General features: G+C 44.0%; 2 protein-coding genes across 2 annotated transcripts; both read left to right on the top strand.

Annotated features, from left to right (window-relative positions):
- Nucleotides 1–1,205: 1,205 nt before the first annotated feature.
- On the top strand, nucleotides 1,206–4,970 carry SMIM30 (small integral membrane protein 30). The gene is made up of 2 exons (XM_082309195.1): nucleotides 1,206–1,339; nucleotides 2,189–4,970. Exon 2 carries the CDS (start codon nucleotides 2,254–2,256, stop codon nucleotides 2,437–2,439), a length of 186 nt encoding a protein of 61 aa, XP_082165321.1. The 5' UTR covers nucleotides 1,206–1,339; nucleotides 2,189–2,253; the 3' UTR covers nucleotides 2,440–4,970.
- An 18,234-nt stretch (nucleotides 4,971–23,204) lies between these two features.
- GPR85 (G protein-coupled receptor 85) lies at nucleotides 23,205–26,512 on the top strand (the record flags this gene model as incomplete). The annotated part of the gene is made up of 2 exons (XM_082308970.1): nucleotides 23,205–23,588; nucleotides 25,225–26,512. The coding sequence occupies exon 2, from the start codon at nucleotides 25,400–25,402 to the stop codon at nucleotides 26,510–26,512; it is 1,113 nt and encodes a 370-aa protein (XP_082165096.1). The 5' UTR covers nucleotides 23,205–23,588; nucleotides 25,225–25,399.
- Nucleotides 26,513–26,967: the final 455 nt, after the last annotated feature.

Below are 26,967 nucleotides of genomic sequence, written 5' to 3'. Positions count from 1 at the left end.
ACGTATGTTGAACAATCTATCTGGGTTTCCACCGCTCCTTAAGCAGCTCATCAGAGACTGCTTCTGTAAAGAGAAATGTTTACAAAAGTTGGTTTTTTGCACAAATATAGGGAAATATTGTGAGAACAATAATGCTTGACATAACGGATTATAAATTCTAGGTTGATTTTTACATTAGATTAGCAGAGTTTCTTCTGGTTATTTCTGCGAGTGTTCCAAAGACACACATACTTTGAATTTATAGTAATTGCTTACAGGTCTTTTATCCAAACTTAAGCACACACGTTTTCCACTGAAAAATAAAAAGTGAGCTCTGACTAGGAACTAGATAGTCTCCCCCTGCGGCATTTACAGGAAGGACATTTTAACCCTGCTCTGTGCAACAGAACAGCGTAATGCGGTATTTCTAGAAGCAGCTTTGTCCAAAGCAGAAATAAGATAAAGATCGGGACAAGCTTGACTTAGGTTTTGGGGGTTGTCTCAGGTAATTACCTGATAACACTTCTCTGCGTCTTAGTTTCTTGTTTTACAAGGCACCGTGCTGCTCTCCACCCTATAAAACTGCTTTAACTGCTCTCCTCAGAGTAGGAACTGGTTACGATGGCACTGACCAGTACTCCTTATCGCTGTTGCACAAGAGCCTAAATCTGAAATGAAGCAGGCACTGCCTGTAGTCAAACTAAAGGGAACTTGTGCTATGTGTTTACTTTTAGAGAAAAGAGCAGACAACCAGCCCAAGTCGGTACATTTTTATAGTTTTACTTCAACAAAGCCACAGCGTGTACGCGCAGCCCCTGCTCTCTCTCGACTGACACGCTCCTGAGGCCCAGGCTCATCACAGCGCCGCACGGGCACCACACGGCTGGGGCTGGGAGCCGCTCGGGAGGAGCCTGGCACCCCCAGGCCGGGGCTCCCCGCTGGGGCCCGGCCCCACCGCCCCCGGCGCTCTGCCCGCCCACAGGCGGCTCCGTCCCCCCGGCCCAGGCCGGCCCGGCGGGCACCGCTCCCGGGGCCGCCGGCGGCCTCCGCAGGGCCCTGCCGCCGCGCCCGTGGCCCCGAGCCGCCCGGGGGAACGAAGCCGGGCGCCGGCTGCCGCTGTCGGCGGAGGCGCGAAGGCGGCGCGGCGGCGGTGCGTGCCGGGAGCGGGAGGCGGCCCGGCCCGGGTCACGCCCGCCCCCGGCCGCGCCACCGCCCCTTCCTGTCATGGCCGCTGCCGGGCTGCGGCAGCGCGGCAAGGCGGCGCGGGCCGGCGCCCCCAGGAGCTGAGGGCCCCGGCGGGCGGGCGGCGCGGCGCGGCGCGGAGCGGGGACGTCCCCCGGCCCGGAGCCGGCGGCAGGAGGTGACTGAGCGGCGCCGTGCGGGCAGGGCCTGCGCGGGGGGCTGCCCCGGGGCGCGGCCGTCCCGCTGCCACCCACCGGCGCCGGGGGGCCGGGGCGGGGGCCGGGCGGGGTGCGGGCCACAGCCCCGCCACTGGCCGCCGCCGCGGGGGCTGGCGAAAAGCCGCTTGTTCCGGGTGGCCCAGGCGGCCTCGGGGTGTCTGGGCGCGGTGTTTTGTCGTGTGTGAGCCATTCCTGAGGGAAACACTGGTGCGGAGCGGCCCGCCCGGGCTGGTGGCGGCGTGCGGCTCGAAGGGAGGCTTCCGAAGTTGGAGGAAAGAGGAAGGATGTTTGGGCAGCAGTGAGGGGGGACGGGGCTGGCAGTGAAATCCACGTCCTCGCCAGTGTGCGACAGGCTCCCCGTCCGCGGGGATCCCGAGGGTGCCCGTACGGGGAGGCTGGGCAAGTGGTGTGCAGCAGCTACCCAGTCCCAAACGCTGAGTGAAAAAGGCCCGGGTAGCACAGCGTGAAGTAAGCAGGCAGCGGTGGCTGCAGGCAGGAGAGCCTGTTCTGACTTTACCTCATGGTAAGACTCCAGTTTCCACAGAGTTAGACTTAGTTTCAGACTTAGTTTCCACAGAGACTAAACCAGACTTAGTTTCCACAGAGCTTCCGCAACAAGATAGCAAACCCACTGTGGCTATCTCATGATAGTAAGTCATTTACTTTTGTAATTGTGAAGATAAAACCTAAATTTCCTGAGTCCCACACGAAGATTTGTAATACGTCGATCACATTGGTTGGCTTTTGGCAAGACAATTTCGGGGGGAAGGAAGGGAAATCCTGTCACGTTCCTTTTGTTTTCCTTGTAGATACTGCTGAAGTACCTGCTTTCCACTGCTTTCCTTGTTCCCCTTGGGATCAGCTGGTCATCAGCATGCCTTCTACCGAGAACACCTCAAAACTCTTCCTGGTCCTCGTTTCATTGCTGCTGGTGCTGCCAGTAGTTGAAGCCCTGGACGCTGGAGATACCATCGCCTTCCTACTAGGCCTCGCTGTCACTGTCGTCGGATTCTGTGCCTGCCTTGGCTTGTACGCAAGGAAAAGGAATGGGCAGCAGTGATTTCAAGAAGATGCTCAGATGAAGTGAATTTCCAAACATGGCTTGGGGTTGAGCTCTGGGGTGTAAGACTGAGCTTTGGTTCTGGATAGCTTTCAAAAACCATGTAGTAGGTATTTCTGCAAGCCCCTCTTACTGTGCAATACAACAGAATCAAGACTGTACCCAGTAAAAGGGATTTGTAGGATCAGTCCTCATGACAGTAAGATGATTTTATATTGCTTGTGATCAAATATTGCCTTAGAGAAGGGTAAGAACTTTTTGAATGGGGAAGGAAAAGCATAGAGTGGTTCACAGTAAATGTTTATAAATGGAACATGTGAGGGAGACCATCAACAAGTTCCGCAATTTTGGTTTCAAGGGTTAATCAGGAGGAAGCAGCTATTAATCTTCCAGTCAGGATGACAGAGCTTTGGAAGTACGCCTAACTAGATAGCTAGCGAGCAGGCTGCTTTGGCTTGTGTGCACGTGCTCATGTTCTTTGTAATGACGGTTAATGCCTAACAGCTCACTTCTGCTGTCACAGGGATGAGACTTCAGAGAACTAAGAAAACATGGAAAACTTTTTTTTTCTTATGTATTTTTATTTTAGAATGTGCCTCTCCTGTAGCCTGTGTTCTTGTTACCAAGTAGATACACCTAAGAATGGGACCACTATTTTCTTCAACAAGTATTTCACAGAAAAATACATGTAAGGCTACATAAATCAGATTAGGGATATATTTTTTGTCTCTTGTTTATTTTTTGTACTCAGCTTTCCTTTAGGCATACCAGGCTTAAGTCTTATTTCATTTGGTGTTTGTATTTTTTTTTCCCAAAGCTGAAGACTTACCTATTTTAATGAGGAATTATGTGTAGTATTTCTGCATTAGGGGGTTATTAGAATTATAAGATGGTTGGGCACATGTTTCTTTCGCAATACGGAAAGAACATGTTTTGTTAAAATCCTGATTTTAGTCAAGTTCATTGTTCTCGAGTGTCTTCCTCAGGACAAACTTACGTTGCTAGCTAAATGTTTAGGCTGCTTACCTAACTGATGCATATGAGTTCCACAGAAGATTAGGACCAAAACCAAAGTAAAAAATCCTGATGCAAAATGGGGGATGTAAATAGTCTTATTCTGTTCATGCTCAGTCAGATTGTATGGTATACGGTTGAAAGACTCTACTCAGTAGCATATCCAGGACCTGTTTCTTTCTTTAAGTACCAAAGGTGAAATGGCACAGCCAAGAACGTCTACCACGAGTCCCTCTGGCTTGTTAGGGTGTTCTAGCTGTCCACTTGAGACAAGGAGCACAATCTGTAACAGCAGCAGAATAAGGAGCATAGGAAGGTGAGCTCTCCACAGTTCATAGAATTTCCTTCTGATCTTGTGCTGTGGACGCTGCCACTCTTGCTAGAAATCTTGTCTTCTATCTTTCAAAGCTGGGGAAAAAGGTTAAATGTGATGGCAGAGCTATATATTTTGATACTATTCCCCCCCTTCCTCTGCAAGTGTCTCTGTTGAGTAGAGCACAAAGCAACGGCTAGAGGAGTTGTCAGGCAGGTCTTATATAAGTAATTGTGTGGGCAGATCGTGCTCTCCAAATTCTAAGATTTCTGTATGCCATTTGTGGCTGGTTTGACTTCTCTCGAGCCGCTGTGGAGACAGAAGCCCTAGTTATTTCAGTCTCGCAATTTATGTCCCTCTCATGGTTGATAGAAGGAGGAAGGTAAAACGAAAGCCTCCAAAATTGCATTGGGTTGAAACTGTTGGACTTAACCCAGTGAGCCACAAGAATGTAGGTTTCTGCTCTCAAGTTACAGGAATAATAATGGTCACAAAGTTACTCTGATGAGATGCAAGTCTTGCCAGGTAGCTGTTCTTGAACCCTTTTTGTGGCTTCCAAAAGTCAGGAAGGGCCATGGTGCACAATTACTACGTACAAGTGAAATTTACAGCCCTGCGAGGAGCTTCAGACAGTAGTGTCACCTTTGAAAGTGCCTAGCAGCAGTAGATGATCCTGTATGTGATTATTCAGCTGGGTGGATGCAAGCACGTATCAAGTGTGATCCTTCATGTTCCAGCTTGGCTAAACCATTACCCTTAGAAAAAAAAAAACCACAGAATCACCACTCAATTGACTTTATATTTCCCAAAATTAGAGAATTTTGCCAATTTTTCAGTAGAATATTAAATATTGCTCTTTCAGTAGAATAAATTTTATCACAAGCAGCTTTTCACAGACTCCTTTGTCTTCACTTTGGAAAAGATCCCTGGCAGTAGTTTCACAGAATTGTGCAACAGTTTCACTGCAGGAGAATAAAATTTTAGCAGAGTAATCAGCGTCAAGCGATAGGGATATGAGGAACTGTGTTCTTTGCCCGAAGTTGTATGTACTTCATTGAAAGGTGTTTGCACAGCGTAATGGCGTTGTTTCCTGGGTTCTGCCGGAAGCTTTGTTGTTACAGACTTGCGTTTGTCGATGACTTGAGTGTAAAATCGGATACCCCTGTTTTTCTTCTGTCTTAATAAACTTTCACGTATGATTTGTCATCAGCTTGATGAAGTAGTTCTTATGAAAAGGAAAATCGCGATGACAGAAATGACTGAAACTGCTGCAATTCCTTATATTAAATATTATTTTCTTACATGCTTTTGCTTATGTTAGGTGACTTTACAAACTAACGTGGCTGCAAATGAAGGTATGTTCTCAGCTGAACTTCTGTACAGTGAGCGTACTTCTCTTGGTCCTGTTGTTTATCTCGTTTCAGTATCAGTTACTTATCAGTACTTCAAGGGGGCTGGTCCCCTTGCTTTGAAACTGGTAGCTTACAGTTGCGAAGAAGCCCAGTTCTCTGGTACAAGGGGAACTTGAAGTATTTATTTTTCCTTTTGACTATGAATTTTCAACATGACTATTATATAGTTGCCTTTGTACCAGAAAAGCCATTTATGGCAGTTTTCTAGCTGGAGACCCAAGGATATAAAGGACCATTTTCTTTTTTTCTAAAGAAAAATTATGTTCTAGTGCTTTATAGTGATTTAAATCATACTTTTTTTTTTTTTTTAGACTTCAAAAGAGCTTGTTTTATCCCAGCATTTTGTGAAAACGGGGTTCTAGCTCTTTTGGGACTTCAGCTAGTACACAAAGCAGTTCACTTTGTGCACTAAACTAATATCATTAGTGGCTGTCTTCAGAGCAGAAAGCAAAAACAGCCTGACAATGCCCACCTCCTAACAAATACAACCTACCCTCTAATTAGTGCAAGCAAGCTGCAAGTCAGGAACAAGTAGCTTTTGACTGCTATGATTTCCATCTGCTTTAACAATAGCGTAGCTCAAAAACAGCCATCCTACGAACATTTAACAGTCAGCGTACAGTCCCTTTGTGAATGGACAGAAGTCACAGAATCACAGAATGCTTTGGGATGGAAGGGACCTTTAAAGGCCATCTAGTCCACCCCCCTGCAATTGGCAGGGACATCTACAACTAGATCAGGTTGCTCAGAGCCCCATCCAGCCTGTCCTTGAATGTTTCCAAGGATGGGATATCTACCACCTCTCTGAGCAACCCATTCCAGTGTTTCACCACCCTCATGGTGAAAAATTTTTTTCATGTGTTTAGTTTAAATCTACCCTCCTTTAGTTTAAAACCGTTACCCTTTGTCCTGTCACAGCAGGCCTTGCTAAAAAGACTATCCCCACCTTTCTTGTAGGCCCCCTTTAAGTATTGAAAGACTGCAGTAAGGTCTCCTAGCAGCCTTCTCTTCTCCAGGCTGAAAAACCCCAACTCTCAGCCTTTCCTCATAGCAGAGGTGTTCCAGCCCTCTGATCATTTCTGTGGCCCTCCTCTGGACCCGCTCCAACAGGTCCATGTCCTTCCTGTACTGCGGACCCCAGAGCTGGACGCAGTACTGCAGGTGGGGTCTCACCAGAGCAGAGTAGAGGGGCAGAATCCCCTCCCTCGACCTGCTGGCCATGCTTCTTTTGATGCAGCCCAGGATATGGTTGGCCTTCTGGGCTGCGAGAGCACATTGCCGGCTCATGTCCAGCTTTTCATCTACCAGTACCCCCAAGTCCTTCTCCTCAGGGCTGCTCTCAATCCCTTCATCCCCCAGCCTGTACTGATACTGGGGATTGCCCCGACCCAGGTGCAGGACCTTGCACTTGGCCTTGTTGAACCTCATGATGTTCACACAGGCCCATTTCTCCAGCTTGTCCAGGTCCCTCTGGACAGCAAGTCCTTCGCTTCTCATGACGTGCCTTCAAGTGCTGCACACCAGCTAGGTGTTACCATTCTGCTGGGTACAGCAGTACCTGGAAATGGAATACAAACACTTCACCCAGTTCCTAATGCACTTGCTTCTCTGGGCATATGAAAACTGATAAACCAATGCTGTGGACCCTTCCTCCCGCTCAGATAAATCCTGCTGGTGGTGGTGATGCTGCTTTAATACTATCGGGAGACTTGGCATTTCTATGGCATCTTCCATCCGAGAACCCTTATGTGCTTACAGGCATTAATGTTTGCGTCCCTCTCGTATCCTTTGATAAGAGGGACAAGTGGAAGGAGAGTCAGTGACTTGCGGCGGTGTTGCAGGAAGTAGGTGATATCTCCAGGATGCTCGCTGAGATTTCTGGAGCGTGTTGGGCTTGTGGTTCTTGGCCACCATGCCCCTGCCACAGGAGCTGTCCCTGGACAAACCCAGAGACTCTCGTGTACTGACTAGACACAGTCTGAAGCCCTGGTTCCTCTTTGCACAAAGCTGTTTACATGAGCTTTGTGAGAAGGGAGTAGGGAGTTGAGTTCACCATTTATACTAAGATAAAACATGACTAATGGGTGAACCGTAATAGGTCTGTTACCATGGTAAATGCTCTAGTTATTATACTACAAAAGTAACCTTTCCGTTCATTTTCACATCTGATGAAAGGTTTGGCAGATCTAAACTAATGTAATGACAAGAGATTGTTAGGAATGATGGAAAGGAAGGCTTGGATCTGGTTGTCCTCCCAGTTTACACTTGAACAAATTGTTAGTAAATGATCTGAGAGCAACAGAAAGTGCGGGTTGTTCACCAGATTAGAAAAATAAGACCACTAATTCAGAACCAAATGCAGCAAAACACATTGGGCGAGATTTGATGCGACTAAAGATGCACAGGATCCAAACCACTTAATTCCTGCTGAAATCAATCTTCAAAACTTTTAAGGGACAAGTTTTTTAATACGTGAGATACTGACCACACTGCTAAGTGTTAAATTGTTACAGACTGTAACCAGTTTTGAAATTATGAAGATTTTCAGATGACATGAATACACAGTAGCACCTAAATACTACATTTCCAATATTCAGAAAGCAAGCTTTCCAGCAAGCAAGCTGGAATTTACCTACCAAGCTACAGTATGGTAAATACCATAAAAGCACATCTACTTTGAACTAAAAATAAAAGCAATAAAATTATATAGATACTCAAAACGTTTCCAGACGTTGTACTGGTCTCCTCAGCTCAGTTTCTCTGTAATGAAATTGAAAAATATGTGGGAGGCTATGTCACATTAAGGTGCAGGCACACTAGACAGTCAGCATAGCCTTTTGTTTCTGGATCATTCATCTGATTAGATCAGAACAGAGATTCTCATGAGCAAAACAAAACAAAATGTCCCTTTAGAGTGCTAAGCAAAGAGACCCATATAAGCTCTCAGTCTAAGCGAAGGCCTGAAAGTGGAGTGGCCTCCAGCAGACCTAGCAGTTGCAACCATTAGAGGCAGGGAAGAAAAAATCGTGTCCCCAGCCACGCTATTGTAGAAAACTAGAGCTTGCTGCTGGGTTGGGTCAAAGTCTGTCTTCCTGTATTGGCTGTATTCCTCCTCGCTAGTCTTTGTCTTGGAAATTTTAACTGGAACCAACACTACCAGCAGCTTTCCCAGCTGCCGTTCATTCAAGGCACTAAAATGTTTGCGCACATCTTCATACTGCTATACTCTCCACTTTGCAAGTATAAAAGCATGAAAATTACCTGCTCTTCCTGAATGGAATCAAAATGCTGCAGAACAACACAGTTCCGTAAAACTTACTAGAGAAGGGTCTGTCTTTTTCTCCTGTTCTTCTGCTTGTGCAGCTCTTTCTTTGCACACATTGCAAAGATACTAATAATAAATAATAAAACTGCGTGTCCCTTCTCTACCCTCTCACAGAAAAGCAGCAGTCCTAAAACATGACCAATTTTAATCTTGGCACAATTAAAGTGAAGAAAATTGTCACTTTTATCAAAATATGTTCACTTTCCATTTCATTAATTACCTGTGAAACAAGAATGTCTTTAATTAATTCTAGAACTGTTCAAGGACATTTTCTGCCAACCTTTTTCTGAACTCAGATGGCTATGGAAATTACATGGTCAATACCTGCACTTATAGCTCAGACTTTAACCTAACATGATTGTTCATACGTCACATGGTAGCAGTTTTAAACTTTGTTTGAATCTACATCGATGATCTGGAGGATCAGCAGAAGCCATGTTGACTCATTTTTCCTCAAAAGCACATATTTATTTCAGTGTCTCCATGAATAGCAAGGAACAATTATGCCTTTTAAAAGTTTCATCTTTTCAGAAAGGCCATTTGTGGTCAACTTCCAAAAGTCTATCATCTGAGATGTGGAGACAGCATATCATCTATAGAGTAATATTGCAGTGGGCCTTACCTAAGCCACTTTTCATCTCGTCGTAAAAATTAAAGATGTTGATCGTATATCTGGAGCAGTTGCCAATAAGAAAGCAGTATTCAGCAATAAATGTCACACAGTCATGTTTTTCATTCTATTGTATTTGCAGAAAGAAAACATAAATCCCAGAAACTATTATACATTAAAAATAGGCAAAAAGTGCTTTTCCAAGACGAGTCAGTGTTATCTAGTAATAATTATGGCCCTGGTGAAAATCTCAGTGAAGTCAGCTCAAAAAATTTTATTGTCCTCAAATGAAATCAAGCTATCCTAAAGGGGTGACCAAACTGCGGTCACTTTTGAACCCCATACAACTTTGCCACAACCAACTCCCATGCCAGCACTATGGCAGCAAGCTGTCCTGATGCAAGGGATGCTGGATAACCTCAAATCCCGCCTAGGAAGTGACAGACAGCTGGGTCTCCCCGGGTGCCAAGTGCATGCCCAGGCCACTGCTACCCTCGCGCTCCACGGAGCCAGCTCCTGCTGTGACAAAAGCCAGAGAGGTGATCAGGTACTTGTTTAGACATTCAAGAATAGCTGTGTGGCTTATACATCTTTAATCTTCTTCCATGCCAGATTTCACATTTCGAAATTTAGTATTGTATGTTACAATTTATTTTTTTTTAAACCCTGTATATAATCTTTTAAAATATGGAATGTGTGTGGGCTGGGGTGACTGCTTGCATTTGAGAGAAGTAGGAAAGCAGAGGTCTCTCTGTTAGCTGAAAGGATATTTCTAAAGTGTCCATCCACAAAAGGGGAAAAAAAGAAATCATCTTTGGGAAGAGACCGAGCCAGGAAATGTACAAGGTGACCTCCAGCGGTCCTTTCCAACCTAATTTACTGTATGATTCTATGAAATCCTAGTTGTAAATGGGATGCATAAACAGCAGCTCCTATCTTTATGGCAAACAAGGATGTATTTGTGGTGAACAAATCTAATCACAGTGTGAGCCCATAGGGAACCTGACCGCAAAAGCTGTGAGGCTGTTCAGTCATCATGTAAGACCACAGGGAAACCAGATGTACCAGGATTCTCCCACTGCGTCTAGTGAAACTCAATCCCTGAGGCATTAAAAGGTTATGGCAAAAAGGGAGCAAATAGAGCATATGGACAGCAATCCTCTTTTCAGAGTGGGATTTTTAGAGATGAGTTTATGGGACTAGTACTGTACTCCAAATGGAATTCAAGTCCTTCAGTGCAAAGCCCCAAATGCGAATTATCTCAGCTCCTGCCCAAGTCAACGTTTTGAAAATATTAAGATTTGACAACCTGAGTAAAAGACTGTGTTGTACATGGAGTTCCCATTGGCATCAGTGGGAGTTTAGGACAAGGTCAAAAACAAAATACAGGTTCGGATGCAGTAGCTACATCGATAGGATGGAGGGGTCCCTGCCATTTGACTGGTAGTGCACCTTGCAGCAGATGGTGCTCATGGGGAACTGCAGCCACATTAGGCTCCATCCCCATCTCTTTCCTTAGGAAAGCATTAGCTGAATTATTTACTGTGATAACTGAATGCCAAATTTTTATCTAGTTAAAAAACAGCCTGAAGTTGCTGAAATCAGTGCAGTCATCCTGATTTAAATTCATTTTGAACAGAAATCACAAGAGGCTTCATTCTAACCTTGCACCAGCCCTTACACTTCTGTGTAATGCAGTAGAATTATTCTTGATTTCCATGTATGTGAAAATCTAAATTGGTTCTTAAAATAAATGCTCTTTTTTTTTCTCTCATTCCACTACCAGTGAACTATTTGACCTACATCTTAATAAATATTAGAAAAAAAGTATTCTCCCCACTCTTATTCCACAAATATACTTCAGAACTTGTATATTCAACTTAGACTCCATTGTTTCTCCCCCCCCGCCAAGATTTCCCAACCAAGGCAAAGGGAAATCCACAAGACAGCTCACTCTCAAGGACACCATACTAATATAAAGGGCCTCTTCACGCACTTTTAATGTATGTGTGCTGTACACGTCTGATGTGCATCAGCTTACCTTTCTGCTTTGTTGTTCTTATCATTTCAGTAATAAAAGCTATCTGTTTTGTGTCTATGTCAAACTGTTCCTCAAGAACTCCCTTCAGCTAGTCTACGTGAGGTTCTCTGTATTAAATGCGAAGCACTTTGTAAATTTTCTTTTCCTATCCAGAAGTAAAAATGAAATCCCAGTAAAAAGGATTACATGCTCTCAATTTCAGAAGGGCCAGCAAGGAAATTATTATAGCTGCAGATAGAAATGTAAAGCACTTGAAATCTGAACTTTCATGCGTTTTGCCAGAGGTTTCTCTGCTTAAATCCCAATAGACTTAATAAGAATTAAGAATTAAAATCCCATCTACTTCCAAAGGAATACTGACCTTCCCATAGCGAATGTAGAACATGTGACCACTTCATGCACACTACCAAAATAATCTGAAACTGGCTGTATGTAATAGTTGCCAGACTGCTGCCTTAATGTATCATAATGCCAACTGTCTTAACTCAGGACAATGAAAATTGCCAAATTAACTGCACAATACAGGCCTTCGGAAGCAAATGCCATAGAAACAGGGTGAAGAGGCGCTAACAGACATACCTTAAATACACTCTCTTTCATGCAGTAGTAGCCAAGCCATTTGCTCAGTAAGAATTCCATGTCCTCTTACAGGACTGGGTTTTTGGGTTTTCGTTACCTGGTGTTGAAAGCCCACTTCCCTTTTGTCCTGTGTTTGCAAAAGCTGCACTTTGGTTTCAAATGAAATAAATGCTACGGAAGTAAACTTCATGAGTGAAAGATTTGTGTTTTTCATTTGTGAACCAGCTGATCCCTGCCACCTGCTTACGCTATTTCTGGTCTTATTACAAAGACTGAGAAATGTGCAGCTTATATGGAACTGGAGCATTCGTAAAGAGTTTTATAAGTATATGTGTTTCTCTAAACTTACTACAGAAATAAAAAAAGCCCATAAAGTACCCTGGTTCAAAAAATTCCTTCTAGGATGCTTGCACTGAACAGACCAGAACAAATCTTTCACCATCCCCTGGTAGACACATTTCAGAAATCCTTTCTTAAAACTGCTATATAATGCAGTTTTATTCACATTACAGCATACCTAAGCCTTAAACCATAATGCTGAGTCCAAGTCTACTAGACTTGTATCTCTTTCTTCATTTTAGCACTTGGAAGCCCAATGTTAAAATCTCAACATATTCTTAGTACTCGTCATTATTTATCCTCTTACGCTTTCTTATATTTTTAAATTTCAGAAAACTCCAGGCATGATTTAACATGTAGGTTTTTTACATTAAAAATAAGCATTTAGCATTATTTTCTGTTTTGAAAGGTATCTTACTGTATCTGTTCATTAGGAGCCATATTTGAATATCCGTATCCCCAGTTTAGCAGGTTTTTAAGTACAGGTTAAAACCTACCTCACCTTAAAATAGTTTTGGTTTAAGTAGGTTCATAATTGTGTTCCAAGACTGCCAAGTGAAGCAGAACTCTGAAAGTTTCATAATTAAGACTATAACTTTAGCTCTCTCCAACTTCTCACTGTATCTACCGAAGGCTATCCCGGCTCCCTTCATTATCTAACTAGGTTCACCTAAATTGGTCAAAAGTGCATTTAAATCTAGCCTTGCAATTCCACTAAAATTCTATATGTTCTCAATTGCCTCTGTCTGCCTGTGGAAGCAGAAAATAGCTTCTTACATTCCTGCAACAAGCTTTTTCTTCTGATTTCTTCTGTCTTACTCCAGAATGGCCATTAAGTTACCTTCCCTTTTTTAACTTTTACTTCTCTTTCAGAATCGCCAAGTTTTCCCAAGATGTGATCCATGTTTTGGTAACTAACCTGCTTGGGCAAATAAATAATTCTGAGCAATTGCCAGTTCTTTTTGTCTGAAGCTCTTCCATTTGATTTCAGGTTGTCAGGAATATATTTCATTATATTCCGTGGTTGGCCTTGTGGCAATGTCCTTTGAAAATTCAATGCACTAAAAAGGTTAGGAAAAAAGAGAAAACTGCTGTCTTTTCAATATAGAGTGTGCAGGTTGAAACAGATATATCTTGAGGACCCATGATATCAAAGAGAATTCATAAGTTTTACATAAATTCCTCAAATTGCCACAGTTTTGTTATGCATGCATATTTATGAGGAGATATTATACATAATAGAGAGATACAGTATATCAACTAAATGTTCTGTTAGCTTTTGAAGCATTACATTAATACCAAATTTACAATGCAGCACAGAGTTACACAACAGGTACATTTTACTTGGCTACTGCTGGTCCTGTACTGTGAGGAACTGGTGTGTTCACTCATCAAAAGAGCGCTTTTATGTCCAGGTACATATCCCAGATTAGGAAAAACAGATTACTATTATTTAGGTCTCTTATTTCCACATTTTATTTTAATAATGGAGAGCGAACAAGTTCACTGAGGCTTAATAAAATTATGTTGTGAGGAACTGCAAGAGCTTAAGAAGTGATTTAAATATCTAAAACATGACTTGAACAGAATTTAGAACATAAACCCTCCGAAAAGGGACCCATAAATCCCTCACTGCAGCCACAGCAAGACTTACAGTGCTCACTTTTCAGTTGACGTTTACACTTTGGACCTGAGGTTGCAGACTTTCCACAGAACTGCCCAAGAGCGCGCAGTGCAGAACCTCTGTGATCCAGATGTGGGACAGAGCATAACCCACAAGCCTCGCTCCCAGCAATGTCCCCAGGAGAGTCTGATCCGAGTGGTGTGTTCAGGTAAGGTACACCAGCAGCAGTGCTCAGCCCAGTGAATGCACAAATGCTGTCAGAAGCCCACCTTTTCCATAACCACCTGGTAGTTACATCACACGAAACAGAAGATTTGGAATTCAAGCCCAGTCTCCCACCTCCAAAAAAGGTTTCCTGGAGTACCAGCAGGTACAATCCTGGAAGGCATGCTCTCCTGTTTATCCTGGACCCTCTATGTGTAAAAATGCAAGAGCAATGGCATGGCGGGCAGGGGGGATGTGGACAAGAGAGACTGACTCCCATGTCCACTACTTCGGATACCTGCCTCTTACAGCACGATTTAGGTCCTGGCCCCAGCTCCATGGCCTGACGTTATGTAGTCAATCAGAAAACAAAGCAAAACCAGCAATAAACAATCTAGGTAGCAGGGACCAGATCCCATGTGTTTCTCCTGCCAGTCTTATCTAGTACAGTGCAACATCCTGTTCCTGCTCAGTTTCTTACCCTTTTCTTTAAATACCATACTCAACATTGCCTAACTATATGCAAATACTAGTCCAATTAAGCAAAAGATATTGCCATTTGCTAACATTAGGCTTGACTAGTTTTGTAGGTGACATTTCAATAAAACAGTCATTCTTTCATAATTCCATGAAATAGGCAATGCAGTAATAAATTTATATTTACAGTTATATCATAGAGCTGCACTCATGCAGTTCCTCCTACTGTGCCATCACAGTGCTGTTCTGATAGTATCTGCAGAATTCAAACTGTCGTGTTTCTTAGCAGATGACCTACGTTTATCCAGAGAGAGACTGTTCTCTGCATCCTCGCAAGTATAAAACTTAAAATTGCTTCTGCTTGTTCTACATATAAATGAGAACGTTTCATACTTAATATCCAACAAACTGACAAAATGGGACCATGGCATTAGGTTCTAGATATCAAATTAGTTGCAGTTAACAGGTAACAGCCAAGTTGACACAGGAATATCCAAGAGTATTTCTGCTTTCTAGATCATAAGACCTGACGCTCACTAGTAGAACAAAGATTCATGCTAGCTGCTTGCAAAGCCAGTGTTCACTCTCCACCTCAGACATTACAGGCTTGACTCTCCATTGCCTCAATCTTATGCATTCAAAGCAATTATTCAGGAGTATACTTTTTTAAATGAATTTATATTTTCTTTGCAGAGCTTTAAATCAATCCAGTCATACTGTACATGTCTGCATGATCTTAAATTAAAATTTAAACAATCAATTAGTAGGAAGTCTAATGCCTAGATGTGAAGCAGTCATATCAGCAAAAATAAATATTTCTAACACTGACACTGTTAAATTTTGTCCCTGAGCACAGCCTAAAAGTTCTCTGAAAGCTGTCAGTGACAGTTATCCTATTTTATCCTATTATTTTTAAATCCCCCTCTCAGTATATTGCTAGAAATAGAAAATGCTATTGCCAAATAGTCTCTCTAATCCTACAACATACTGTCCATTCATGGTTGACCTCTAACCTAACCTTAAAGATGGCAGAAAATGGAAGTATTTATATATCACAGCTCTACAAAAAGTGATTGATTTGACATATATCCCTATACACCAATAATAGTCATGCATATAGTTCTATGAGGACTGGAAGAAACAGAGCAGTAACTGCAACAGAAGCAAGGAGAAGCTCAGCAGTGTGACTGCTGATCCATTTGATACCGAACTATGCATAGGGTATGTGTAGGCTGTCACAGAACCAGCACGGTCTTTGGGTCTAACACAGTGCTCTGCGTGCTCCTTGCCATTCTGCCCCTGGATACAGAAACCACGGTGACATATCCAGTGTCCTGTTCAGCTGCACAGCTGAGCACAGCCAAGCCTGCTCACAAAGAGTTTGAACCGGGAAGGGATTAAGACTCCAGGCCACGGCCAGTTTTGACCAGTGGATGAATCACTGTATGCTGAAGCCTCAGGTATAGACCAGGGTCCCTAGGGAGTGGTGGCCAGCCTGAAAGTGGTGGCCAGCCAGAAAGAACAGCAAGGAAAAAGGTAAACTCTAGGACAAGCAGCCAACACCTACATTCAAAAAATTTATAGGAACCTCACCTGCCTCTGAGACCTCTCTGCTCATGTATCTGACTTCACTAAAATCAGCCTCCAGGTTTAAAAGACAGTGAAGGGGAGGAAACATGCATAAATTCACTTAGTCATTATATAGCTTCATGACAGAAAGTATATGAAAAATAATGAACCATAATCACTCCTTTCATTAGGCCCCGACTACGTCCTAATAATCTCCAGTGAGCCAACAGCACAAAAAGAGATGGGAGCAATACCTGCCAGCCTGCCCGCCTGGCAGTCCCCCCAGTCAGCCAGAAAAGCATTCTGCGCATATCCATACATGCTGGAAAACTACAGAAAAGATTGGGATAGAGTAGGTTTACATAACTGGTATAGTTACATGCATCTCAGACATGAGACTGTCTATACTTAATATCAGGTGCATAAAAACTGCTGGAGGCAGCTCAACTGGAAGAAGTCATCCTTTCCCTGTCTCTCAGGCATTTTCAGGTTCCCCTCTCCAGGCAAGCATTCTGTTCTCTAATGTCACTGACCCCATTCATTTTGCTCCACGGTGTTTCACTGGTGTCTGTAATGGTGATAGGAAAAAAGCGTTCTTGAATGCTGTGATTGGCACTGTTAATGACCATGACACTGCAGAGCTGCTGCGTGCTTCAGCAGTGGTTAGCTGATTTTGAGTCCTGAATTTCCATTTAGTAAGGTAAACCAGGAGCCTCTGAGAAAGCATTTTATTGAAAACTCAAGTGTTAAAATAGCATAGACAAAAGGACTATCAAAGATAACATCTGAGAAGGGGTGAGGGGCACAAACATCACAAACCAAATATTTCCTTTGTTTAAAAAAGAAAATCTACAAGCTTTTGTCCATCATCGGTTTCTAAAGCTAATAGATGACACTTCTAAAATCACAGTAACAGACTCCCCCACCGCAGTAAATTAACATAGCTTTCTACGTTAGTGGTCCTGAGGTGCTGACTTGCATTGGCTGGAAATCTCCTCTTGTGTGAGGATGCTCCACTTTTACCCGAACGTGGTTGGTAGAGTATCAGAAGGTAAGGTATGAGAACAACAGCCAGCGAAGAGGCCAAGACTGCTTAGCCTTGCATCGGAGTCAGAAAGTCATGAGCATGGCCCTGGGTCAGTGCTCCCAGTTCACCTCCTAAATTCTGAAAGACTCTCTACCTGTTTCTCACCAGATGATCGTTTTCATGTTATTGTTTAGACAAGCCTCATGCAAAAATCATACCTTTCAGCTGAGGTGATTTAGTAATGAATTCCTAACTGTGCTCAGCATCGCTCCTTTCAACTATTTTCATTGCTGAATTGTACCGCTATAATGTATTCACATTACCGTATGTCATGCACAGAAAAACAAATCAGTGAATAGAATGTATTTACAGTAGTTGAAAGACATATTGTAATGTACCTTATACTAAAATATGTACAATTAATTGGATTAATTAAACTGCAGGTGACTGTAAGGCTACTCCCGCTGTCTGTGCACATGCTTCAACAAATCCCGTCTATGAGATTTGTAAGGAATGGTATTTTATTTTTTGTAAAGGAGAAAGAAAAAAGTCTTTTTCCTCCTGTTCCACATTCAATTACCAAAACACCAACAGATTTTCTGGCATAGGAAGAGAGCGGAGAGACCGGACGTAGCAGGAACTTCAGTAAGCCTGTTCCACATTCTCTTCATGTTCTAATAAGAGGTTCTTTCTCCTCCCAAGGAGTGCAGGGAAGAACAGCAAGTGTCCTTCCGAGGTCAGCAGCTCAGGACCTCACTGCAGACCCTGTTACTGAGGCACTTCTACAGTACTGCCCATATGAACTAAAACCTGTTGATGGAATAAGAATTTCCATACTTCCCAGTAACAAGACTGCAAATTCAGAATCATTCACATCATTAAAAGATTTGTTATACAGAAATACAAGATAGTGCTTACCCTCTGTTACTTAAAAACCAAACACAAAAAACCAAAACTTGAGCTAAAAAAATTACTCAAAGATTAAATTTTGAATATTACATTACTTATACATACAATTTATGAGAGATCCAAGATGGCAATATTAGAGAAATACTCTCAACCATTCAAAAATATTATCTCAACAAATGTATCTACTTGGAACTTCTGTGAAGCTCAGTCATCGATCTGCATCACTGTGGATGTGACTGCCTCTATCTTTTTTAAGTTACATATTATCACTCTACCTTGGCTGTGAAAACAAGCAATTTGGTAATTCTTCAGTACAGGACAACATACATATGGCGCACAAACAACAAAGACTGCATATGAACCTTTCTTTGCCTCTCTAACTCTCTCTTTTTTCTCTCTCTCTAAATCACATATATAAAAAGGCCATTTGTGAAGTCCAGCAATTTAAAAATGTAGCTTATCTTTTTGCAGGCACAAGTAATTAGCAGTGCAATTTAACACTTGTAATTATTCGTGGCCACAGTTAAGTTCATTTGCATTTCTAACTACCTGATATGCAAGTCAAGTCAAGTAATTACATGTCCACACTACTTAAATTGCACAAAAAAATAACTGAACTTAACACTGCAACACTGATTAAACAGTGTCCAGTCTTTCAAATGTAGTCCTAATGAACGAACTGGTAAAAGGTGTTTAGAAGCCAGAGGGTACAGGTAAGTATCTAATGGGATTTTCAGAAGCATATTGGTGCCTCACTCCCACTAGAGTCACACAGAGTAGAGGTCTTCCTCTGCAGGACAAACCCTTTTACATACGCTCAGCAGATAGATAAGCTTATGTGTATTTGCCCTTAGAGCTTCATTTATCCCTGTGTAAACGTGCAACACAGGTCAACTTTTAAGAACAAAAATTAAGCTTCAAAGGGCAGTTTTTGAGAAATATTTATAAAATATCTGAGGATCTGGCTAAAGATTAATAAAAAAATTGCAATTATTATCCATAGGAATTGTTATAGTGACATGAATGCAATTTTGTTACAGGTGAAAACATGCATCACGGAGGCAGAGACCACTAGAGAGATTTTCAGTGTGGGGTAAAATTTATGTCTGTGCTGAGAGCCAACCCAGGAGCCAGACAACACCAACAAATGTCTTGACTCTGCAAATACTTTACAAAGCACAGGAACCAAATATATTGCAGGTGAAATTCTCCATTGTGCAGGGGTCTTACACAGGTCTCTGTATTACATAAGTCCTACTTAAATACTATTTTAAAGTTGCACAAATCTACTGCACAGGCAAGAAATTTCTCTTGGAAGAATTCCTTGAGCCCTTTGAAAAGGATGTACTTTGATAGCATCTATCACAGTCTCTTAAGCAATACATAAATCTTGTGCTGGCCTCTGCACAGAGGTGGGTACACCTTGCAGAGTCTCTCTCCTGTTTTGTAGAAATGTCACAAAATCCTACAGTGCTTCAGAGTTTGCATTATGCACACTGGGTAGACATTGCATATATACAAATTTCAAGACAGCCAGTAAACACCTTAATTACTGAAATGATCAAGAGAATAGGGACATGAATATTTTATATTTTAGCTATTCACAACTTCTGGCCCTACGTTGAAATCCTCGTTCTGCTGAAATTCTTTTGTTACTGACCTTGGTGAGGCCAATATCTCACCCAATCTTTTCAACTGATAGTTACTTGTCATCACCAGCCTGTCTTCTAGCCCAGTCTCTACCTCAGGCTCCATTAGTGAGATTTCTCAGTGTCAGACTTTTCTCAAAAACCTCTCCCATTCTGAGGAAAAAGCTCAAAACAATGAATCACCTACCCAGCATCCTCACCTGGCTCACAACTGCGGTACAGGATTCCAGGGCATCTGTCCTGAAAAGAAATTAGGTGCCACGTACCCAAAACACTGCTTACACACCAACAAGGTTCCTCTGCAATAGCATTCAACTGTCCCCCACCCCAGTGCCCAAGTTCCTGTTACCTTGGCCACATGCACCCAAGCATCACCACCACCTCATGGGAATGAGCTGCCCAGATCTGCAGATGATGCCAAAGACCAAGAATATCAAAGTATGGTTCTCCAGTACGGTGATCCTGATCTGGGAATAGACCTAGTGCGTCCAATTCACTGGACCCAGTCCCTTGGTCATTCTTAAATTGGTACCTACATTGAAAAAAATGACAGTTGGAATACAGGATCCTCAGTCACCAACAACACAGCTGAGTACTTCACCAGTTACTTTCCAGGCCATGATTACTAAATAACTCCAACAGCTGAACATGAAAGAGCTCTGTACCGTAACTCTCAATAACTTTGCAGTGGGGTTGCCCAAACTTGGAGATGATTCACATCTTTGATATAAATCAGAAAATCAGGGAAATAGTCTTGGCACTCTGATTTTCTAGAGAAAACTCTAATCAGTCTGCTGCTAGCCCTAATGGGGTACATGAATGCTCTTGCACTTACACTTCACTTACTTACACTCTTTCCCTTTACCCTTCCTTCTTGGAGGAAAGCAGACTTCAATACTTGAGTAAAAAAAAAGGTAGGGAAAGATATTCACCTTTCTGACAGTAATCACTTCTTTCCTCTGGGATGCTTATATAGGATGCAGATCCTCTGGGTTTTTTTGAACCTCCTTCCTGTTGCCCTTAGTGTTTCCCCCCTTACATTGTGTAGTGGGCAATTTATTCAGGGTTCTGGATCCTTCCTTGTGGCAAAGCCCCAGGAAATTCTGCTTTGCTACCCCTAATCCGCTCACCTTGCAACAAAGGCTGCCTCACTTTTTTTTGCCCGAACCTTTAATATCTCTAGCCTGGCTGTTCTGAAGAACTAGTTAGCACAAATCTCTTCACCCATCCTTCCATAGCTCTTCTCCTCCTCCCCTTCCAATTGCACATTCATTTCCTGGTTCATGCTTCCTGGAGCCATCTTTAACTGACGTCTGCCTTCACCTCCCAGATTCTCCATCCCATGATTTATGAATTTGCTTTCCCTCCATGGGGGACGTGACCTGCTCCTGGCACAACAGCTTAACACAGCATTATCTCATGCTCCACCAGAAATCTCTCCCTTTGTAACAAGGGTTTCTCTTGCCTAACTCTACCTGTATGATAAAGAGAACAGAGTGCAATCCATCTGACGTATTTCAGACCCGTGATTTGGAACAAGACGATCTGCTCCCTAAAGCATATTTTTCTCACTGTTGACCATGATGGGAAACTAGCTTAGTTATATGTCGCTTCAGTCTAGATGTCTCCGTTTTGTTGAACAGAATTAGAGCACTGGTTCTCAGATTATACATATGATGACAAATGGATTTATGCTGAACCAGTGGTTGAACACTGAATGAATTCTGAAGTCCACGGATTACTTCTAAGCAGTCCATGACAGGTCTAAAAGAAAAGCAAGTTCTTAAATGTTATATAGCAATATACTTCTGTGACATGTCTAAGAGAAAGCAGAGACAGAAAGGGTTAAGAAGTACTCCACTGGATCTTTTTTACAAAAATTATGGTGGTGTCATATTTAACAAAAAATCATAAATCAGAGGGTAAATCTGCTTCCTAATGTGGTATTGTGTTTAATTTTCATGGCATTCAGAGAATTCTTTGCTATATTACACAGACCATTAAAGTGCCTGCTCTTAGCCACTTCCATGTCCTTCACATTTTAACGCTAAGAATGACTTTAAAAGTCATTGCTTACGTCACTGTGGGTACATATATTTAACAACAGAAAAGGGGTAGCTGGAGAGGTCTGCTTAGCTTAGCTGATTGTGACACAAAAAGCGCAGCTTGAAGTAGTAACTTTAATAATCACCCAAAACGCCAATTTTTAAAAGTGAAACTAACCCCAAAGATGAGCACCAACACAAAGTCATCATAATTACATTCACAGAAAAAAAGAAAAAAATTGTGTGGTACCTCAGCTCTGTGCGAGTTTTCTGCTCAAGAATAAATTTTATCTGAAGCATGCTTGAAATGGTGTGATTTTGGTTTTAAATAACTGTATTTTCCAGTGGCTGCAGACCTTTGGGCTTGATCAGGCTGTTACTGAAGCTAATTTTGTGGTTTGGCCACCAATTCCAAAGACTTTTAGAAAGTGCCAAAGAAAGAACAACCCAAACTTTGACAACGGCCTTAAAAAATGCCTGTAGTCTACTAACGGTCTCAGAGATGCGACACACGTTATGAATCAACCCCATAAATCTGTCCCCCAGAAGGATTTATTCTGACTTGAGCGGAAGCTCCCAGTGAAGAAGTTCCTCAGAATCCAAATCTCTCGACCTAAAATAAGCTGTTCCTCAACTGCCTTGCGGTCACAACAAACGACTTTTGGGGCTGAGCCTTTATGTTCCCGCTTCTCCCCGATAAACTTCCATAAAAACTGAAGAGGCGGGAGGGCGGAGGGACGGGCTCTCTTTCAAGTTTTGTCCAAACCCTTCACGTTTCTTCCCGGATTCACCGCGCTGGCACCCAACACGGGTCGGGGCGAGCGGGCGGGGAGGCCGGCGACAGGCCCCTGCGGCGGCCCAGGCCACCGGCCGCCTGACGGCGCCGCCGCCTCGGCCCACCGGCCCCGATGACATCATCGGGACGGCTCGGCATCGGTCCCCGCCGGTGAACGGCTCGGGCGCTCCTCCGCGGCGACTGCCGCTGCCACCGGGCTCACCCCCGGCGCGGAGGGGAGATGCTGGCCCTGCCACGGACGGAACGGGCTTGCATTAACATTCATCGCTGTCGCCATGCAGCGCCCTGACAGTTCTGCGCCGGCTTTGGGCTGAGTGTTGCGAAGCCGCTTTACCGGCTGCCAGGGGGCAGGCAGCGGAGCCGGGGGGAAGGCGCGGAGCCCTACCGGCCCCGCGGCACCTACGCCCTCCCCGAAGCACGGCACTTCCTAAGGAGCCCTCCCTGGCTCGGGGGTCAGGAAGAAGGAATTCGCCGGGTGGGAATCGGGAGGAAAGAAAAGGAGCCACGAGCGGGAGGATGCGAGCAGCGGCAGCTGAAGAAACCGCCCGGTCCCTCTCCTGACAGGCTGCGACGCGCACCGCGGCGGCCGCTTCCTAGCCCCCATTTTAACCGAAAGGGGCGGGAGGGGGAGTTCAAAGGCATAAACAAGTAGCGCAGGACCTAATTCCTCCCCCTCCCTTTCCTCAAGCTCGCTTGCCCAGGCTCGCCGATAAATCCAGCTCGGCTATGCATCGCGATGGGAACGTGCTGCCCGGAGGCTGCCTTCCCCTCACTGAGGAGGCTGCTGCCGCCGAGGCTGCCTGCCCGCCACTGAGGAGACCGCTGCTGCCGCCGCGGAGGTTGCCTTGCCCTCACTGAGACAGCGGCTGCCGCCGCCGAGGCTGCCGTGCCCTCATTGAGGCGGCCGCCGCCGCTGCGTTACTGGGAGAGATCGTGCCGCTGCGACAGGGGAGGACGGGGCTCGGCGCGCAGGGAGGAGGCGCAGTGAGCATGCGCCGCCCGAGCCACTGACTGGGTTCTCAGTCAGGGTACCGAGGCAAAAAAAAAAAAAAAAAAAAAGGGAAAAAATAAAGAAAAGGGAAAGGATTGAGAGGAAGAAGAATGAAAGACGGCAGAGGAAAATAAAAAAGGTTCTAAAGGAGACCGGCAGGATAACGCATCCCTCGGCCGGCGGGAAGGAGCAGCTCTGGCATGTGGGCATCTCCGGCACCAACAGGTAGGAGGAGAGGGGCTGGGGGAGTCTGGGGGTGCCGAGGGCTGCCGCAGCTGCAGGTGCGTGTGGGGAGGCTCCCCCCCCCCCCCAGGCAGCGGGTCCGGGGGCTGATTTCTGAAGAAGCGGCATGATGGAAGCGCTCACAGACAATGCCTCTTCCGCTCTCCCGAGCTCCCCGCCGCGGGAGGCTCTCGCATGGCTCCGGCAGATGCGGCTGCCAGGCGGCGGCACCCGGGCTCCCTTGCAGCGCGGCGCAGTCCAGCCCTGCATGGCCGTGCGTGGGGGGGAGCGGGTGTCTTCGTGAGCGTGTCTGTGTGTGCGTGTGCGTGTGCGTGTGTGAGAGCGTGTGTGCGAGTGTGTGTGCGTGTCGGTGTGTGTGTGCGGAGGCAGGGCCGGCCGCGCGGCGGGGACAGCTCCAGAGAGGAGGGGAAGCGGCGGGGCTGGCGGGAGGGGGGAGGGGGAGCCTGATTTCATGGTTTTAAAACGATGCCATGATCTGATCAGCCTCTGTTTACACAGCAGCAATCAGGCTCTTTTGTGGACGGTAAGAATGGAAGGATTTTGCTGGGATTCAGTGGGAATATCCTTTGCACACCCGAGGTGGCATAGGAAACACTTCGTGTGAATAACGAAGGAGCCTGATCATGCCTGCTGTGGCTCCTGTCCCTGGCTCTGGAGGGAGGAAAAAAAGAAAAAAACAACAAAAAACCCCCAGCAGCAGCTGACAGTTCTTTAATTTATTTTATTTTATTTTATTGCATGAAATGTGTGCCGGTACGATTCACTGGGAGGATTAGTGGGAATCGCGGAGCCCTAATTAGCTAAAAAAAATCAATTTATTATATGTTTATTTAAGCATAACCAAAACCAGCCCTCCCAAAAGGATGGGCATTATATCTTGGGTGTGTTGCCTATTTTTGCTCAGTATTTACACTGACCGTTGCATATTATGAATTATGTTGAGGCTTTAAAGATTTGCATTAAAGCGAGGGGGGGGAGACCCTAAAGCATAGTGCTATCGACTGTCTGGCATACCTGTTTATTTGAAAGCCTAAATGATAAAATTATGGTTTATAGGAGGGAGGGAGGGGGATAATGAATACTGTTTCTCTGACAATGTGCATGAACTAACACAGTGTGATTAATGTGCTTTGGTGACTTGGGTTAAAAAACATAAATTCTGCAGGGTTTCTTTGGGTGTGATCCGTATCAACACAGCAGCTGCCTCTAAAACATTGACAAATACTGTAGCCATAAAATAAATGCAGGTAATGTCAAAATATCAGCAGTCTTTGGGGATTTTTTTAAAAGATGTCAGTGATTAACTCTTGGGCTTGCAAACTGGGAATCTTTTGATTCATAAAATCTCTGAGGCTTTAACTGTAAAATTATGTATGCTACCAAATATAAGGGGCACCGGTCAGTTCTGAAACTGTAACAAGCCAAATCTGTGAAATGCCAATAATCAATCATGCTAAACAGTAAGTATAAAAAAAAAAAAGCCTCATGATTTTTAAAAACAAACAATAGTACTCAAATTTACAACTTCATTTGGTTCTCCATAAATTAACATCTTTGTTAGCACTTTCTGACATCATTTCTTGTTAACTTAAGAACTGATAGCTCGATTTTTTTTCAGATATTTTGATGGCATGACAAATCAGAAAGAAGAGGATGTACTGTATGACTAGACACAAGATCAGTTCTGTTTGTGGATTACATTTTCAGTAAGATGTATGGATCTATTTTTTCCTTGTTCTTATATATAGATCATGAGACTTGACTGAGGCAATATACATATCATCCATCCATCTATGGCGAACTACAGCCATGCAGCTGACAACATTTTACAAAATCTCTCTCCTTTAACAGCCTTTCTGAAACTGACTTCCCTGGGTTTCATAATAGGAGTCAGTGTGGTGGGTAACCTTCTGATCTCCATTTTGCTAGTCAAAGATAAGACCTTGCATAGAGCTCCTTACTACTTCCTGTTGGATCTTTGCTGCTCAGATATCCTCAGATCTGCAATTTGTTTCCCATTTGTTTTCACCTCTGTAAAAAATGGCTCTACTTGGACGTATGGGACTCTTACTTGCAAAGTGATTGCCTTTTTGGGGGTTTTGTCCTGCTTTCACACTGCTTTCATGTTATTCTGCATAAGCGTCACCAGATACTTAGCTATTGCCCACCACCGTTTTTATACGAAAAGGCTGACCTTCTGGACTTGTTTGGCTGTGATCTGTATGGTGTGGACCCTCTCTGTAGCCATGGCTTTCCCCCCAGTTTTAGATGTGGGCACCTACTCGTTCATTAGGGAGGAAGACCAATGCACTTTCCAGCATCGTTCCTTCAGGGCTAATGATTCCTTGGGATTTATGCTTCTTCTTGCCCTTATCCTCCTAGCCACACAGCTTGTCTACCTCAAGCTGATATTTTTTGTTCACGATCGCAGGAAAATGAAGCCAGTCCAGTTTGTTGCAGCAGTGAGCCAGAACTGGACTTTTCATGGTCCTGGAGCGAGCGGTCAAGCAGCTGCTAATTGGCTGGCTGGATTTGGAAGGGGTCCCACACCTCCAACCTTGTTGGGAATCAGGCAAAACGCGAACACCACAGGCAGGAGAAGGCTACTGGTTTTAGATGAGTTCAAAATGGAGAAGAGAATCAGCAGAATGTTCTACATCATGACATTCCTCTTTCTGACCTTGTGGGGTCCCTATTTGGTAGCCTGTTACTGGAGAGTTTTTGCAAGAGGGCCTGTAGTACCAGGGGGATTTCTAACGGCCGCTGTCTGGATGAGTTTTGCCCAAGCTGGAATCAATCCTTTTGTCTGCATTTTCTCCAACAGGGAGCTGAGGCGCTGTTTCAGCACAACCCTTCTTTACTGCAGAAAATCCAGGTTACCAAGGGAACCTTACTGTGTTATATGAGGGAGCATCTGTAAATCTTTAGCCTTGTGAAACACTACCATTCTCTGCTAAGCAATTGTGGCCTGTAGCCATGTCTTGAGAAGAAAATCAAGAATGGGATGTCAGCAGTTGTAAGGATTTGGGCAACATTCTGCAGTCTTTGCAATAGCTCACCTCTAATCCTATTTTAAACCTAAACATGTTCCTGCTGACCACTGCTGAAGGTTTGTAATTAAGAACAAAGGACTGAACTACTGCCCTGAATTCCTTTATGTGGTTGAAATCTAGATTATGAAAGTAGCAGGTGCTAAGTATCAGTGCTAAATGCTGTGTATATCACTACATAAAATAAGACCATCAAAAAGATTAGCATTGGACATCTTAATAAATTAAGTTGATATGAGGTTAATGTGTTGATAAAACTAATTTTAGACATCTGAAGACCTTTAAAACATTTCATACAATTATTGTTTTGC

Source organism: Platalea leucorodia, assembly GCF_965183815.1.
Source record: "Platalea leucorodia genome assembly, chromosome: 4".
Classification (NCBI taxonomy): Eukaryota; Metazoa; Chordata; class Aves; order Pelecaniformes; family Threskiornithidae; genus Platalea; species Platalea leucorodia.
The sequence above is the reverse complement of the archived record's forward strand: the minus strand, read 5'-3'. Positions and strand labels throughout refer to the sequence as shown.